At 56.9% G+C, this 15,582-nt stretch overlaps 1 protein-coding gene across 1 annotated transcript in view; it reads right to left on the bottom strand.

Moving 5' to 3' along the window:
• Positions 1 to 10,842, bottom strand: part of KLF13 (KLF transcription factor 13) — a 43,144-nt gene extending 32,302 nt beyond the window's left edge. Inside the window, exon 1 of the mRNA XM_061158873.1 lies at positions 9,881 to 10,842. Coding sequence (XP_061014856.1) covers positions 9,881 to 10,469 — 589 coding nt within the window. The 5' untranslated portion in view covers positions 10,470 to 10,842. The remainder of the gene's footprint in view (positions 1 to 9,880) is intronic.
• Positions 10,843 to 15,582: the final 4,740 nt, after the last annotated feature.

Genomic DNA, 15,582 nt, shown 5'->3' with positions numbered 1-15,582 from the left:
ATGATCAGGGGAAGGGAGATCAAGACTGACATTTCTCAAAGGCTCAAGTGAGTGAACTGAAGGTTGATGTCACCTGTCCAAAGCAGGATGTGAGCAGGTAACACCCAGTCCAGTGTTCAGGAAGGAGAGCATATCAAGGAAATCAACCCCGGATACTCATTGGAAGGACTGATGCTGAAAGCTGAAGCTCTAATACTTCGGCCACCTGATGTGAAGAGTTGACCCTGATGCTGGAAAAGACTGAAGGCAGAAGGAGAAGGGGACGAGAGGATGAGATGGCTGGATGGAATCATTGATTCAATGAACATGAGTTTAAGCAAACTCTGGGAGATGGTGAAGGACAGGGAAGCCTGGCGTGCTGCAGTCCATGGGGTCGCAGAGAGTAAGACACGACTTAGCAACTGAACAACAACGAAGAAGACAAGGCTGAATTTCCTGCAAACCCCAGAGGCCTGATGGTAACTCAGGGCAACCACCTCGATCACCAACACAACAGCGATCACCAACACAACAGCACGACGCCTATGCAGCGAATGCTCAGGCCCCACACGGAAGAGGGCTCAGAGAAAACACTGAATGACATTTCATGATCATAAAAGGTGGCATCCTGCAAAGTCCCTCAGACTATCCCAAGGAATACCCTGGTGTGTTAGGCCAAACAACAAAGCAACATTATTATTTTTTATTTTTTAGCTGCTCCATGAGGCTTGTGGGATCTTAGTTCCCTGATCTGGGATTGAACCTGCAACCCCTGCAGTGGAAGTGCACAGCCATAACCACTGGGCTGCCAGGGAATTCCAAAGGCCACAGGATTTGCAGGCAAGCGGCCCAAAGGGGTTCTCTAGAAAAGACAAGGAAACGGGGGTAACGGCCCTGAGCATCCAGGGCTGCAGGAGCGGGAGTCCCAACTGGTCCTCCTGACCCTCCACTCCCTGTCCTCGGGGACAAAAATGACAACTGATGAAAAAACATGGGGAAGTCCTTCCAGAATGGGAATTGGGTGAGACCTCAGTGATGGATGGAGACCTGCCTGAGCCCCGCCTGCCTGCCCCACCGTGCTCATGCCCAGTGGGAGAGGATTACCCATGAACAGTGGACAAACCAGAGTGGCCCAAAGCGGGAAGGAGGACAAACGGCAGAAGTCAGGGAAGCAGGCAGGGCCCCTAAGTGGCCAGACTGCCTATCACTCACCATACAGCTCAGATTAGTATCAGTGGCAACTGTGTAATTAATCCACACTTATTATCTCTCCCCCTAGTGAAAACCTGTAAGGTTTGTTACTATGAGATACTAACCTCCCAGCTCCCAGACCCTCCCCCCATCTCAGACGAACAGCTCAGCCAGCCAAAGGCCTAGGCAAAACACCACTGTCCGCCAAGGACATGCCTGGGCCTCCCAGGCCCCGGCTGGCCCCTCCTGGCGGCTGAGTACTGAGGTTTATGTGCGCCTTTTATGGTTCCTCTCTGTTTCCCAACACTTTCTTGCAAAAACCTCCACTCTTGATCTGCCATTAATTTTAGCTTCTTCCTCTAGCCCCCAAACCCTTTATCCTTTTTTATTTAGTGTAAGTGTGTTAGTTGCTCAGTTGTGTCCAACTCTGCAACCCCATGGACTGTAGCCCACCAGGCTTGTCTGTCCATGGTATTTCCCAGGCTAGAATAACTGGAGTGGGCTTCCATTTCCTTCTCCATTTTTTAGTGAGTGTTAACATACTAAAAGAGTTAAAACAAATGAAGAACTCAGAGAAGGAATGTACAGGGGAAGGAAGTTCCTGTCCTGCTCCCATCGGAGGAGGACGACCTCCAACTTAACCCAAGGGTGTGAGGAGCCCTGTCCTGGGCCCCAGATCCCCTGCCAAGCTGCCTAGCTGTCACCCTGCTGGGGCCCCAGGTAGGGGCCAGAAAGCCCCCCGAACTCCTAAGCCCCCTCCCTCTCCCACACCTGTGCTTCCTTCCAGCTGGCTGCGTCTGCAAGACACGGGCCTTGCCAGAAGCTCCTTCCGAGACAGGACCTGGCACAGGCCAAGCCTCCTACCCCCTGGTGAGTGACCGCCAATTTGGGCCCCAAACTATTTCTTGCAAAGCTCTTTCTCCGGCTCCAGGAGGCAGGCCTGTGCTCAGGGACCATGGGCCACCCACCTGTGCAGGACAGGCCATGGCACAGGGACTTTTTTTTTTTTAGGGACGTTTAATCCAAGGCCTCAAGTCTCAGCACTTTTCCAAACAGGTCACCTTGGGACAGACTGGCCGATGGCCACAGAGGGCGGCCAAGTTCCTGGTTAGCAAGTGTTTTTGCGTGATGAACTTGAGAAAAGGAGAACAATCAACAGATCACTCCCACACCCACCCCCTCTGCATTTAGTAAAAACCTGGAGTATGGCTCCTCAATCCATGCTGCAGGTTCAGAATGATGTCATGCAGATGCCGCACTGGGCCAGGTTGCCCTCACTGCACACACAAGGCCCACAGTGAATGGGGAGGATGCCCTGCCCCACCTGACTCAGTGGGGACAGGGAGCAGGTGGAGGACACGGGACAGCCAGGCCACTGGAGGACCAGTTTTCCCTCCAGGGCCCACTCACCCACTGCAGAGCCTCCTTGCTGGAAAAGGGCTGGGGGCGGGTGTGGGCCCCAACGTATAAAACAGACGACCAGGACCAGAAGTCATGGGTTCCATAGAAACAGGTTCCATGGAAACATGCTGCAGGCTGGAATACTCAGGCCAGCTACAAGGGACAGAATATGTTGTAAATGGCACAACTCGGGGTTGGGTGAGGGGTTCTCCTGTCCTAAGTGCCTCATGTTAGATCACTGCCCTCAGAGTTAAAACTCAGAGGTCCAGCCTCCATTGTCTTGGCCCAGGGCAGGGACAGAGGCCTCTGAGCCCAGTGCTTGGCTCCAGGGGACTCTGTCCTCTCCACTGGCTTCCAGTCACACAGGAGCAGGTGCTCCTGACTTAACTAACAAGTTTATTCCCATCTTGACAGGACATTGACTTCCAACTTGGGGCTGTGAAAGGAACGGAAAGCAGGCTTAGGAGTATGGACTTAGATCCAGATTTGGTTTTTTTCTGGAAAGTATGTCGAGATCTACTAGGGCATTAAGGGTACCACGGGCTGCAGGACCCACCCACCCCGGTCTGGGAGACGGGTCACTGTGGGCACACAGCTGGGTGTGGGTGCGCCGACCGTGAAGAACACATCCATGACCACCTCCTAAACCATGATGAAGACTATCCAGGAACATCTGATTCAACCTAACATTAAGGGATCTGGTCTGTTTGGGGAAGGGAGCTCCTAAGACTCTTGAGTTGTCCTCTGACTTTAAAAAAGACTTCCAAAAACAAACCTGAAAAACCAGCACTGGTCCAGGCAAGGAGGCTGGGGGATGCACAGAAGCCAGGCAGGTGGACTGGGCAGCAGGGGCTGAGTGCAGGTGAGCAGATGGCGCCCCAGCATGGCACCTGGCTCTACGCAGGACCAGCGGGACCCTCTGGCAAGCCACGGTCTCAGAGTGGTACTTATTGTTGAGAGCAGGACATTCCTGTAGAGTGGGGCAGCCTGGCAAACACCCCTTCATTCGCGATATAGCACTGCATGTCCCCCTCTGGGGCACCAGCACTACCTGTGCTATAGTTTTGACCAAAGATGGTTTACATGGGATCTGATCATGAGAAAAACGATGAGACAAGTGCAGATGGAGGGATTTTTCTGCAAGGCAACTGGCCTGGGTCCTAAAATGCCAATGAACTAAAGACCCAATGATGCGGGGAGGCGGGGTGCTTTCAGACTGAGGGATGCTGAACAATGAGGATAACCAAATGCAATGTGTGATTAACCACATCCTGGCTCTTGTGTGGGCCACCTGGGGGGGGGGGGGGCCAGTTATCAGGGAAACTGAATATGGACTGTATGTTACATAGTAAACAGTATTTTGCGAGGCAAAGAAGGCAGAAAATATAATATTTAGAGAGAGGAGGTGGGAAGGAGGGAAGAAAGACTTTTTTTTAAACTGGGAGAGAATATTAACTACCAACTAGGAGAATATATGCAAGTACACTGTACCACCTCTTAATGTTTCAGAAGTAATAAGGACTTTCGGGGGAAGCAGTATGCAAGGGGCACATGGGCTTCTGACATCCTGAGGCCCTGCTCACCCGCCATCCCCGGGTTCACATGGGTGCAGCTGTCACACATGCAGACACACCCACACTCTAGAGCGGGGCTGCCTGGCATAGGTCCCAGCTCTACCCTCACCTGCTCTGCAACCTCCGGCATATTTCTTTTTTTTAATTTATTTGTATTTATTTGGCTGCATAGAGTCTTAGTTGTGACACGTGGGATCTAGTTCCCTGACCAGGGATCGAACCCAGCCCCCCTGTATCAGAAGCACAGAGTCCTAGCCACTGGAATACCAGGGAATTCCCTCCAGCATATTTCTTAACCAGTCTGAGCCTGGCTGTCCTTTAAAAAGGAGTAGCAATGGCAGTGCCTGTTCCATAGGGTCCTATTGCAAATGGAAGGCCTGGCCCCTGGCGAGCAGTGTGGATATGCTGGACACGACCTCAGAGCTGAGTGTGTCATTCTACAGGTTTTTTATTTTAAAACCTCTTTTCGTTGCCTTCTTTCAGCCCAAATCAGACGCACCTTAACTATGACCTGAAAGCTCCAGACCTCTGTTGGGAAGATCAGGTGTTACGGGGCGCAGGCCCTGGGGATGGTGGGGAGGATGGCATGGCTTCTGCAGACACCCCGGGTCTGTCTGCTCTAGTGCTGTGGGGTTTGTGGGGTTTCTCAAGTTATGCATTTAAACACATTACTACTACATGTGAATAAGCCTTTGGTTTCCTCTCTCCCAGGCTTTTAGCCACCAGCAGTGCATCTACCCTTGCCCTTCTGATGCACTACATCCAGGAGTTAGACAACCACCGGCATTCGAAGTCATGTTGGGGCAGACAGGCCCTGAGAGCCAGGGGTCCCCATGAGCCCCCTTCAATGAGTGAACCTGGCAACAGCACCTGCTCAGGGTTGGAACTCCCCCAACCCTGTTGGTTCCAGAGGCCACACACAGACAGGGCCTCTGATTAAGTGAAACCTGGTCCTACCAGCCGCTCACATGGAAGTGGGTGTGTGTGTGTTGGCAGGGGGGCGGGGGGTATGGTTCCAGTCTGCTTTCAGGCAGGGGAATGGGGAGCAAATAGCTCACATGACACTCCCCCACCAGTGCAGGCTGTGTGCCAGGCGGCCCACGGGGCATACCTCACTGCAGCGGGGGCTGAACACCAGTGGGTAAGCCATGTCAGGATGGCAGGATGGCTGGCTGTGAGGCATGGCTAACATGACTTTGTTGAGGTTGCTTCAAAAAATGTTCTCGATGTGATGCTTTCACACGTACAAAAGGAGAACTGGAAGGAGTTTGTTTTTAGAAAAAAAAGAAAGGGCAGTCAGCAATATAGCAGGACCCTTAGCCCTGGGGAGACCAATATCTTTTGGTCTGTTTCCTTTCAAGACACAACCTGTCCTTTAGGTCAACAGAGTAGCTCCACCACACATGCGCCACCTATGCCATCACTAATACCACTAGGTCTCGATCCCCCACAAATGCCAGGTGGACACCAAGACACACACCGGAGTCCCCTGCTACAAGGTTTCCAACAGCAAACAAATGAGAAAAGCAGCACAGCTGAGCCTGCAACAGGTAAGAGGCTGGGTGACTGACAGTACCGCCACAGAGCTGCACCCTGGAGTATGAGGCAGCCAGGAAAAAGAATGAATCTACCTCCCTAAGCAAACACACAGGACAAAAGCCTTGACTGGATGTGTTCTGTGGATCCTACATGTGTGTTTTTAAATCACCTACTCCGTGGATAAACATGCATGTGTATACACACAAAAATGCATTAAAAGAGTCTGGAAAGAGATGTATCTATAACATAGAGTAACAGTGGCTAGCTGGGGGAGGGGAGGGCTCGTGAATTCAGCCTGCACACTTCTGCATTGTTTGAAGAGTTTCACAACCAGGCCGACTGGCAGGCTAGGACTGTGGGGGAGCAGGGGCGGGAGACTCTGGCCTGGCTGTGGCCCAGACAAAGTGCTGGCCCTCTGCCAGCACGGCTTGCTCTGGGTGAAGGAGATCCTGGCAGCCACCCTCCACACTGACGGCTGCCTTCCCAACACAGCTGCCTGGGGAGCACCTGCCAGGGGTCTAGGCGGGCAGTGTGCTTGGAACATCAGGTTCTAATGCCAGAGCTCGAGTCGGGGGAGAGTTAGGAATAAATCCTGGCCCCCATAACCACCCTGGGGATCAAATCCCTTGTTCAGGGGTCAAGATAAATTTTAAACAAACCCTGCCCCAAGTGATCACAGGAAATGGCTGAGACAATGCAACCTTCTCTATTTTCCACCCCACACAGGGCAGGTGCGCAGGAGCAATTAACTCCGGGACCACAGGAGGCGGGGCTGGATCCACCTTTCCAGTCAGGCCCCCAGACCTGCTGAGACGGCCCAGCCCAGGGTGCAAGGAGAGGCTCTGGCTGCTGGAGCTGGAGGGCGAATAGGGTACAAAGGTGATCTGAAAACAATTGTTTGTGAGAACCCACAGGGAAGAATGGATCCGGGATGTGTCTGCCAAGAAAGCCTGGGCCCACTCTGCCAGAGCTCCACCAAGCACAGCAGGCAGGAACCCTTACATGTGGGATTTTGCCAGGTAGGGGGGCTTGGGAGTGTCCTCAGAGGGATCCAGTGCTTCCCTCCTCCAAGTCCTTGAATTTTCATATCAAAGCCCTTCAGTCTCCAAGAAAATCTGCTCCTGGTCTAGGGAGTCCCCAGAGCGAGGTTAAGCAAACTTCCCAGGTCTGGGCTGGGAAGTTATGATCAACCAAACAGTAAGGGGATTCAGTTGCAAACATGACCGTGTGTTTTATTCTATCATACACGTGCTCTAACATCAGTTACCTAAAGGTGACAGAGGGTCATCAGTCCCAAGGATGACCAGTGGGGGATGTAACAGGGGACCACACTGCTACACAGCTAACCAGGACAGGTGGCTCTTTGCATGCAGTTGGTGGGGGTGGGGGGAGGGGCGGTGGTGGGAGATCGAAGTCAAAGCTGACCTCAGGACCTCCCAAAGGATTTTCACATATGCACACCCATTTCCTGCAGACCTTCCAGGTGGTCAAGGGAGGCATGGGAATCAGTCCCTGGTCACAGAGCTAGGCAAAGCAATCTTCCAACTGCCTCCTTGGCTAAAATCATATTAGTATTCACGCCCCCCCACCATACAATCACTATGCGGGGGGGGGGGGGGGGGGGCGGGGGGGTGTCCCTAACAGTTTGAAAGGCTGGCATGACCTGAGTCACTGCCTGCAGAGACCCTCCCCACCAGAACACTCTGGGAGCCCACAAACAGGGTCTGCCTCCGGGGTCTTCGCAAATCGCCTCTGGGCCATCCCTTGCAGCCAGCGCTTGCCTAGCCTCTCCCTTCTGCGGGCTGCCCCTATACCTTCTATGATCACCAGTTACTTATGCTCTGCACACCTGGGTTCAGGCTTCCTGAAGGTGCCCTGGGCCACAGGTAGATCCTTACTTCATAAGCAGATGCACCTGAAGGGACCCCTTAAACTGCAGTCAGCCTCTGGAACCTTGGAACCCACATTTCCAAGGGCCCCAAGGGACCCTGTGCACTCCAGACTTGGAGATCTGCTCTGGAGGCAGAGATTCGAGTTTCTACACACTTGGAAGGCGGGGCCAGCTCCCTGCTCAGACTAGTACACTGCAGGCCAAAGAATGGATTCATCCTGTTTTGGCTTCCAGGCACCCGGGAGAGACTGGCTTCCGCCCCACTGCGAAGGCGCGGGTTCCCAGCGCCCCTGCCCGAAACATCTAGCCATCTTGCCCCGTGCCGCTCAGGGCACAGGCAGCCTGGAGCAGGGGAGTTGAGGCAATCCGGAAGGCAGCCCCAGCCGGAGGCCCGGGCGAGCCCCGCCCCGGGGCTGGTCCCTCCGCAATTCGAGAATCTTGCGACCCGGTGCTGCCGGGTTAGGAAAGAAAGAAAGAGAAGTCGCTCAGTCGCATCCGATTGTTTGCGACCCCATGGACTGTAGCTGATCAGGCTCCTCCGTCTATGGGATTTCCCAGACAAGAATACTGGAGTGGGGTGCCATTTCCTTCTCCAGGGGATCTTCCCGATCCAGGGATCGAACCCGCGTCTCCCGCACTGCAGGCAGACTCTTTACCGGGTTGGGAGGCCACAGTAACACAGGATTCAAAAAGCTTTTCCAATACAGTCCCCTGCTCGGTACTGGCCTGGCTCTCAACCGAGTGCTCAACTCCAGCCACAAACCAAACGCGGCCCCGCTATTGGGGGACGGGGTACACCTCGCTCAGAATCCAGCGTGCCCCCTCCCCCACGACCACACCCACTCTTGCAGCAACGTCCCCACCCACCCCCACCCCCCCGCCCCCAGTCCACACAGCCCGAATTCTGACTCAGCCTAGAAATGGCCCCGCCTTCACCCGCGACCCCACCACCTGCCAAGCGGTTTGAGCGGCCACAGCGCGGGACCAGAAATGCGGGGCCGGCGTCGGGGGTGCAGTTCGTGAGATCCGCAGTTCCTGACACCTGCAGACCGTGGGGCGTTTCATTTGCAAATTTTTCGGGATAAAAAGCTTTTCAGTTCTAGGTTCTTGAAAACTGCGGCTTTTAAATCAGTCCTTTAATCAGCTTGTGAACTCTTTGACAAATGAGACGCCTCAACTTTTGAAACAAAGTTAACGGTATGAGAGTTTTGAACCGGTCCCCAAAGTGGAAGACTTGTGTCCATAAGAGTTCGCGTGGGCTCGGAGGAAATACACAATTCTTTAACCAAACTGGGAGAGAAAGCATGCCATCCATTGAAAGACTGTTTCTACTTTTGTGTTTAAAGACAAAAAACAACCGCAGAGATATCTACGACAAAGTCCTGGGCCCGCGAGAGGAAAATGCTGCCCTGGGGTGGGGGGCGGGCGGCGGTCCGGGGCTCCCAGAATGTCGACTCCCGCCGCCCGCCCCCGTGCAGGTGCTGCCCGCCCGCATCCGGCCCCGGCAGGTGAGAGCGAGGCCGGGAGGAAGGCGGCGCAGATCCGCGGCCAGAAGGCAGGGCGCTCCTTTCAGGAGAAAGCGCTCAGGCCCCAAGGAGCCCCTCGGGTCCGGCGCGCCCCCGCCGGCCGGATGGGCGGGGCTCCCACAAAGAGCCCCGGGCGAGGACCCGGGACCGCCCACCCCCCCCCCCCCCACGTCGGCAGCCGCTGGCTCCGGTTTCGACAAATTAAACCTTAGAGCGCTGGAAAAATTACAGGAAGAGGAGAGCGAAGAATGTGCCGAGTGGCTGGAGAAAGCCCTGTCCCCGCGTGAACTTCGCCCGCCGCGCACCCGGGCCGGGCCCGCCCCTGCTGAGCGCGCGCCCGACCGGCGGGGGAGGGGCCGGGCGAGGACACTCGTTCCCCACGGCTCCCGGGCGTCCGGGCCGCCAATCTCCCCGGGTGCCACCCGCGACCCCCACCCAGCTCGCCCGCACCTGCCCGCGCGCCCCCGGGCCTGGGCGGGGTCTCCGCCGCCGGGCCCGATGACGACACTCGCCCCCGCGGCCCCGCCCGGGCGCGCCGGAGGAGGGGGCGTGCCCGGCGGGGGCGCGGTCGCCGGGCGGGCGCCGGCTCCCAGCGCACAGACCCGCCTCGCGCGGCGCGCAGGGTAGCCCGCAGCCCGGAGCCGCGGGGAAAGGGGCGAGGCCCCGACCGTTCCCGGCCCGATCGCCCTCGCACCCAGCTGGCGGCTCTGGGGGCGTGGCCGGGAGACTAGCACTGGCCCCGGGTCGCTTGCTCGGGGCTCCCGGGCCGCCCCACTGACCTGTGTGAGTTCTCAGGTGCGCCTTGAGGTGCGAGGATTTCCCGTAAACTTTCTCGCAGCCCGCGTAGTGGCACTTGTGCTTTCTCTGCGGGGACTCGAGGTCGGTGCGACTTCGGCCCCGCCGGCCCCTTTGTCTGAGGCCGGGCTCGCCGCTCCCCGCGGCCCCCGGCTCTCGCTCGGGCTCCAGCCCCGCCTCGGGTTCGGGCTCGGGCTCGCTCCACGCCGGGCTGAGGGGCGCGGCCGCCGCGCCACTGGCGCCGGGGGAGGCGGGCTCGGGGGCGGGTGGCGGCGCGGGCGGCAGGCGGCAGGGGGTCCTCGCCTTCCGGGCCGCGGCGCCTTCTCTGCGCTCCGCTGGGGCGGGCGCCGGCGCTTGCTGGTTAAGGTCCGCTAGGATCCGCGCCACTACGAAGAGCGAGGCACTGTCCTTGCCGTCGCGGCGTTCTTCGACGCGGGGCAGCGTGGCGGCCACAGCGGCCGCGCCCTCGGGTCCGGGCTCCGGCCCCTCCCGCGGCCCGTGCACGACCGCGCGGTTCGACATGGACACGAGGCACTCGGCGGCGAAGTGGTCCACATAGGCGGCGGCTGCCATGCTGCGGGATCCAGCCGGCGGACGGGCGGCACTGCTGGTCGCTGCGAGTCGTCAGCGGCGCATCCGCACCCACGGCCTCCGGAGAGCGGGCGGGGGGCGGGGGCGAGGCGCGCCCTCTCCGCGGGCTGGGCTGGGCGCGCAGCCGCCTCTGCCGTCACCCGCGCGGCTCCGCGTCTGCTAGGCGCCCGCCCGGCTGGGCTCCGAAGAGTGAACGCATGGGGGGCGCGGGCGAGTGGGATCCCCGCGCGACGTCAGGGGCGGCCTGTCCTAAGGATGCCGAGCGGCGACGTTAGGGACGACCGCGCCAAGTCGCGGCCGCAGCCTCGCCGCGCATTGTGGCAGGCGGGACAGCAGCCGTGCGCGCCGCGGCTCGGTGTGGGCGGCCCGGCCCCGGGGGTGGGCGGGGCCGGGGCCACATCTGGACCCGACGTCAGCCCCCAGCCACATCCTGGCGGCGCAGGTTACGGGCGGCGGCGGCGGCCGCGGGGAGCCGCGCACGCGGAGGGGGCGGGGATCCCAGAGCGCGCACCGGCGGGATGGAGCGGTCGCGCGCCCGCCTCTGGGGAAGGGGCGTGGCCGAGGGCAAAGACAGGCGCCATTGGTTCGCGGGTACGCGGCCCGGCCAATCCTCACAGTGAGAGACTCCCACTCGGCCTGGGGCCTGCGCGTGCCAATGGGCGTGTCCCCTTGCAGGGCGGGAGGAGGGGCGGAAATTAGAGCCGTGAGCCGGGCACGCTGACGCACCACGTCCGAGGGCGGCAGGCCGGGGCGTGGCCGCGCGGGTCGCTCCCCCACCCCTCCGCGGCTGGGACCCCGCGGGGTATTTTCCTGCTGGAGCTTTTGTACCGTGACAGTCTTGAACCCCGGCGCGGAGCGCTCAGGAGGGCGCCCCTTTGTCCCTCCCGCTCCGCCTCTGCCGTGCGCCGGGTAGGCGCGCCCTGCGGGGCTCGCCTCCGCTTCTCCCTTTCCCCTCCCGAGCGAGGTGCCCAGCGAGGAGGCGTGTCCGCTCCGGCCAGCTCGGAACAAACCCGCCGCACCCCGCCGAAGCTGGGTTCCTGGGCGGCAGCGCCCCGAGACTCAGGCCGCTCGCCTGCTGCAAACTCCTCTCCTGCCGAGCCCGGTGCTCCGCGCGGCCCAGCAGGGTCTCGGGTGGGGCAGGGGCTGCACTGACGGGAGGGACCCAGAGCTCCCGATCGTCCCGGGCAGCCGGGAACTGGGCCCGGCCGCACTGCCCTTGAACCTGGGTCAACCGGAGGCGGACTGGCACCAGGCTGGTGGTTAGCCTGGCAGCGCGGGTGACGTGCCCACCGCGTCCCATGCTCGCAGGAGTGAACTACGTGCCGGGGCGCCGGCGCCGCTGCTCATGGAACGCGGGGCCCCTTCCTCCGCCTCCCCTCCCCAGGCCCGCTGCCAACTTCTCCAGGCTGCTCTTCTCCCACCGGGCGGGGAAGGCTTCCGACGCCACCGACTGCGCGGGCCCCGCCCACAGCGCCCCGCCCACCCACTGCCTGGCCTCGCTGAGGAAACGCTCCCTGCCCTGCCCCGCCCACTTGCCCTTGGTTCTCCCCGGCGCGCTCACCCTCACTGTCTCCGAGGCCACCCCACCGCCCTTCTCCAGGCCTAGGCCATCAGCGTAGAGGTTAGAGGCTGAAGCCGAGCGCAGCAAGCCCCTGGCCCGGAAAGACCGGCCGTGGTTTGCAGCCCTTAATGGCATTCAAACGTGTTAGCTGCCCGCGCGGAGAGAGTGGAAGGAAGGCAGCCCAGGCACTGGATCCCTCGGACCAGAGAAGAGGGGTGGGTGAGACAGAGTCGTTCTGCGCACAAAATTAAGAGCAGCCATTTCACACCAAATTATCTTGGGGCCTGGGGAGAAAAGACTACAGGTCACCAAGGACGAACGCGTTTTGGGTTGCATGTTGTGGTGACCTGTAAACTGGTGTGTACGTCTGGGCACCCTGGGAATCTGTGATTAAAACCCTAAAGTTCCAGCTCCCTGGTGGAGTCGGGGCCCCCTGCGAAGACCACACAGTGTGCTCTGCAGGGGTGGGGCTCTGTACTGGGCCACTGGGTCAGACTCCTCCTCTAAGAGGGTCTCCTACTGGCAGGAAGTAATATCTCTTCTCCCAGCCAAATTGTGTTGATGACATTTAAGAGATTTGTGTTCTGACCAAATAATGGTTCAGAATGTTCTTGCAATCTCACCACATGTCACACTCAGTCACTTCATTAAGGATGGAGCTGGCCCTGTGCTAACTTACCAGCCATCCACCCCCCTCCCCACTCTGTCCAACAAGCAGGATTCTGCTAAATCTACAAGGTACCACTAGCTCCATGACCCCACTTGACACACCCCAGCCTGGGAACACCCCGGCAGGCCTCTTAGGAGTGGGCACTCTTCTAGGCATTGGGCTACAACTGACCATCCTCTGCTCTGGGTGAGGAAGGTAGGCCTGGGTCAAGGGTCCTCGGCAGGCACACACATCCCACCCCCATCCACAGCCCAGACCAGTCACCAGGTCTCTGCATGGATGCAGCCTCCCTGAGTGTTTTGGCTGCACTCTCAGGGCATCCTGGGTGCAAAACGCACACCCTTGGCCTGCTTCTCAGGCCTTTAACTGTTGTTCATAGAAGGAGGTCCTGGGGCCCAGCAACCCTCATCCCAGTCCCACGTGGGAGTGTCTTCCAGATACATACATTCTCTTCCTCAGAGGAAAATCTTACCATAACCCCTGGCCTGTGTTATTCTTGCTTCATCAGATTTTGACAGATGTGGCTTCTGTATGTCTGAGGGTGGGTGGGGATCAAGTGTCAGATGGAAGGAATGGAATAAACAAAAACAGGAGCTGCAGGAGACCCAGGTTCAATCTCTGGGTTGGGAAGATCCCCTGGAGGAGGAAATGGCAACCCACTCCAGTATTCTTGCCTGGAAAATCTCATGGACAGAGGAGCCTGGTGGGGTATATGGTCCATGGGGTCACAAAGAGTCAGACAGGACTGAGCACACAGTTCAGGTTGGGAAAGATCAGCCCAGAGCAAGTGAATGGGGATGTGTCTGGAGAGTGGAGAGGCTGGGCTGGAAAGAGGGTTGAGATTTCCACTGGAGATGGCGGATGGATGGTGTGTGTTGACTCTGACTTGTGGAACCTCCTTTCATAGCAGTGTTTGCCTGTTGTCAGAAAGAAATTGGCAAGAATTGGGCAAGCAAGGACACAAGTAACTGCAACACAGTTGTTGTAGCTGGAATACTATACAGACCTGAGACAATTAAGTCTTGAAATGGTATAGGAGTGGGATAGGGTGTGGGGAGCCAAGAAAAAAAACCCTGGAGTCCCCAATAGGTCCACCAATGGATGGCACTAGGCACCTCTGGATGAGGGTTTAAATGAGGGCTAAGATAATAATTGGCTGAAAGTCTGCGGGAGTTGGTGATGGACAGGGAGGCCTGGCTTGATGCGGTTCATGGGGTTGCAACGAGTCGGACACCGCTGAGTGATTGAACTGAACTGAACTGCTTAAGAAGCATCCAGACTCTCTCAGCAGATCTGTGCTGCCTTCCTCATCCTGACCAAAGATGGGATGTCTGTCATCTAAAGAAGGTTAAAGGGGACTTCCCTGGTGGTACAGCAGTTAAGATTCTGTGCTTCCAATACTGAGGTCATGGGTTCAATCCCTGTTCAGGGAACTAAGATTCCACATGCTGCCCGGCATGATCAAATTAGAAATAATAATAATAATAAAAATAAGGTAAATGGAAGCATCTTGGGCTGAGAGATACCATGCACAGTGAAGGGCAGAGGAGTTAAATGAACCTGTAGATATTAGATGCTGAGACCATGTTCCAGCTTCCCTTCTGGGTTTTCAGAATGCAGGCAGCCAAGAGACTAGAAGGGTCTTTCCTGGGGCATTAAAATAGGCCAAGGGGAACACCTTAGTTTCCTTACATCTGCAGCTGCCCAGTGGAACCACCCACCAGACCACACTCCACGGAAGGCTGCCCTTCCCGAGCCCCCACAGATAAAGAGTCTCTAATCCAGCTTTCACAGGTGGCCAGAGCTGATCTAGCATCTCAGGAAATCCTGTGTCATGAAATCTAAAGCCCCAATAGATTTTTTAACAGCATCTTGGAGGAAACAGAGACTGTGCAGAGAGAAGTACACGGCAATGTAATCATCAATCGAAGTCATGTCATCAGAGTAATTAAAGAAAATATGGCAACCCATGAAGGGAGGCCATGTATAAAGAAATTTTTGGTGAACAAACAAAAAGTGTTCATGGAAATTTGAAGTAGTGGAAATAAAGTGCTTCCCAGGTGGCTCAGTGATCAAGAATCTGCCTGCCAGTGCAGGAGACACAGGTTTCATCCCTGGATCAGGAAGATTCCCTGGAGGGAGAAACGGTAACCCACTCCAGTATTCTTGCCTGGAGAAGCCTATGGACAGAGGAGTCTGGTGGGCTACAGTCTGTGAGGTCTCAAAAGAGTCAGACATGACTTAGCGACTGAACATGCAAAATTAAAAAAAAAATACTGCCAGGAGGGATTGGAAGATAAAGTTGAGGAAATCTCTGTGAAAGCAAAACGAAAAGAAACCTCCAAAATGGGAAACAGGAGAGAAAAAACAAAGGCAGACCATCCAGAAAGTCCATTAATGAAATAATAGGAATCCCAAAAGAGTGATCAGAGAAACACAGGGGCGGGGGTGGAAGGGAGGAAATCATCAATGAATTCGTCTTTTAAAAAATCTCCCAAACTCAAGAGCATGTGTTGAAAGACCCACAAGAAGCTCAACAGGGAAAAAGTTGTTCTTCCCAAAGGCTTATCACTGTTGAAGTGCAGGATAATGGGGACAAAAGTGTCCTGACATTAGAAGCAGGTCACAGATAGATGGTCAGGAGTCAGAAGGTGAGGGGCAAAGCCTTGGGGATCTAAAGAAAAATTATTCTCCAGTCATCACCCAGCAAAAGTATAAATCAAGTTCTTTGAGATGAATGAGGTCTCAAATTTTTATTTCACCAAAATAAAGAAGCCAACTGAGAAAGAAGGAGGAGGCGTGTGATACAGGAAAGAGGCATTCAACACAGGAGGAAAGGGAGGGGCATAGAGGCACCAGGCCAG

Source organism: Dama dama, chromosome 13 (genome assembly GCF_033118175.1).
Source record: "Dama dama isolate Ldn47 chromosome 13, ASM3311817v1, whole genome shotgun sequence".
NCBI lineage: Eukaryota > Metazoa > Chordata > Mammalia > Artiodactyla > Cervidae > Dama > Dama dama.
This window is presented reverse-complemented; position numbering and strand designations above follow the sequence as displayed.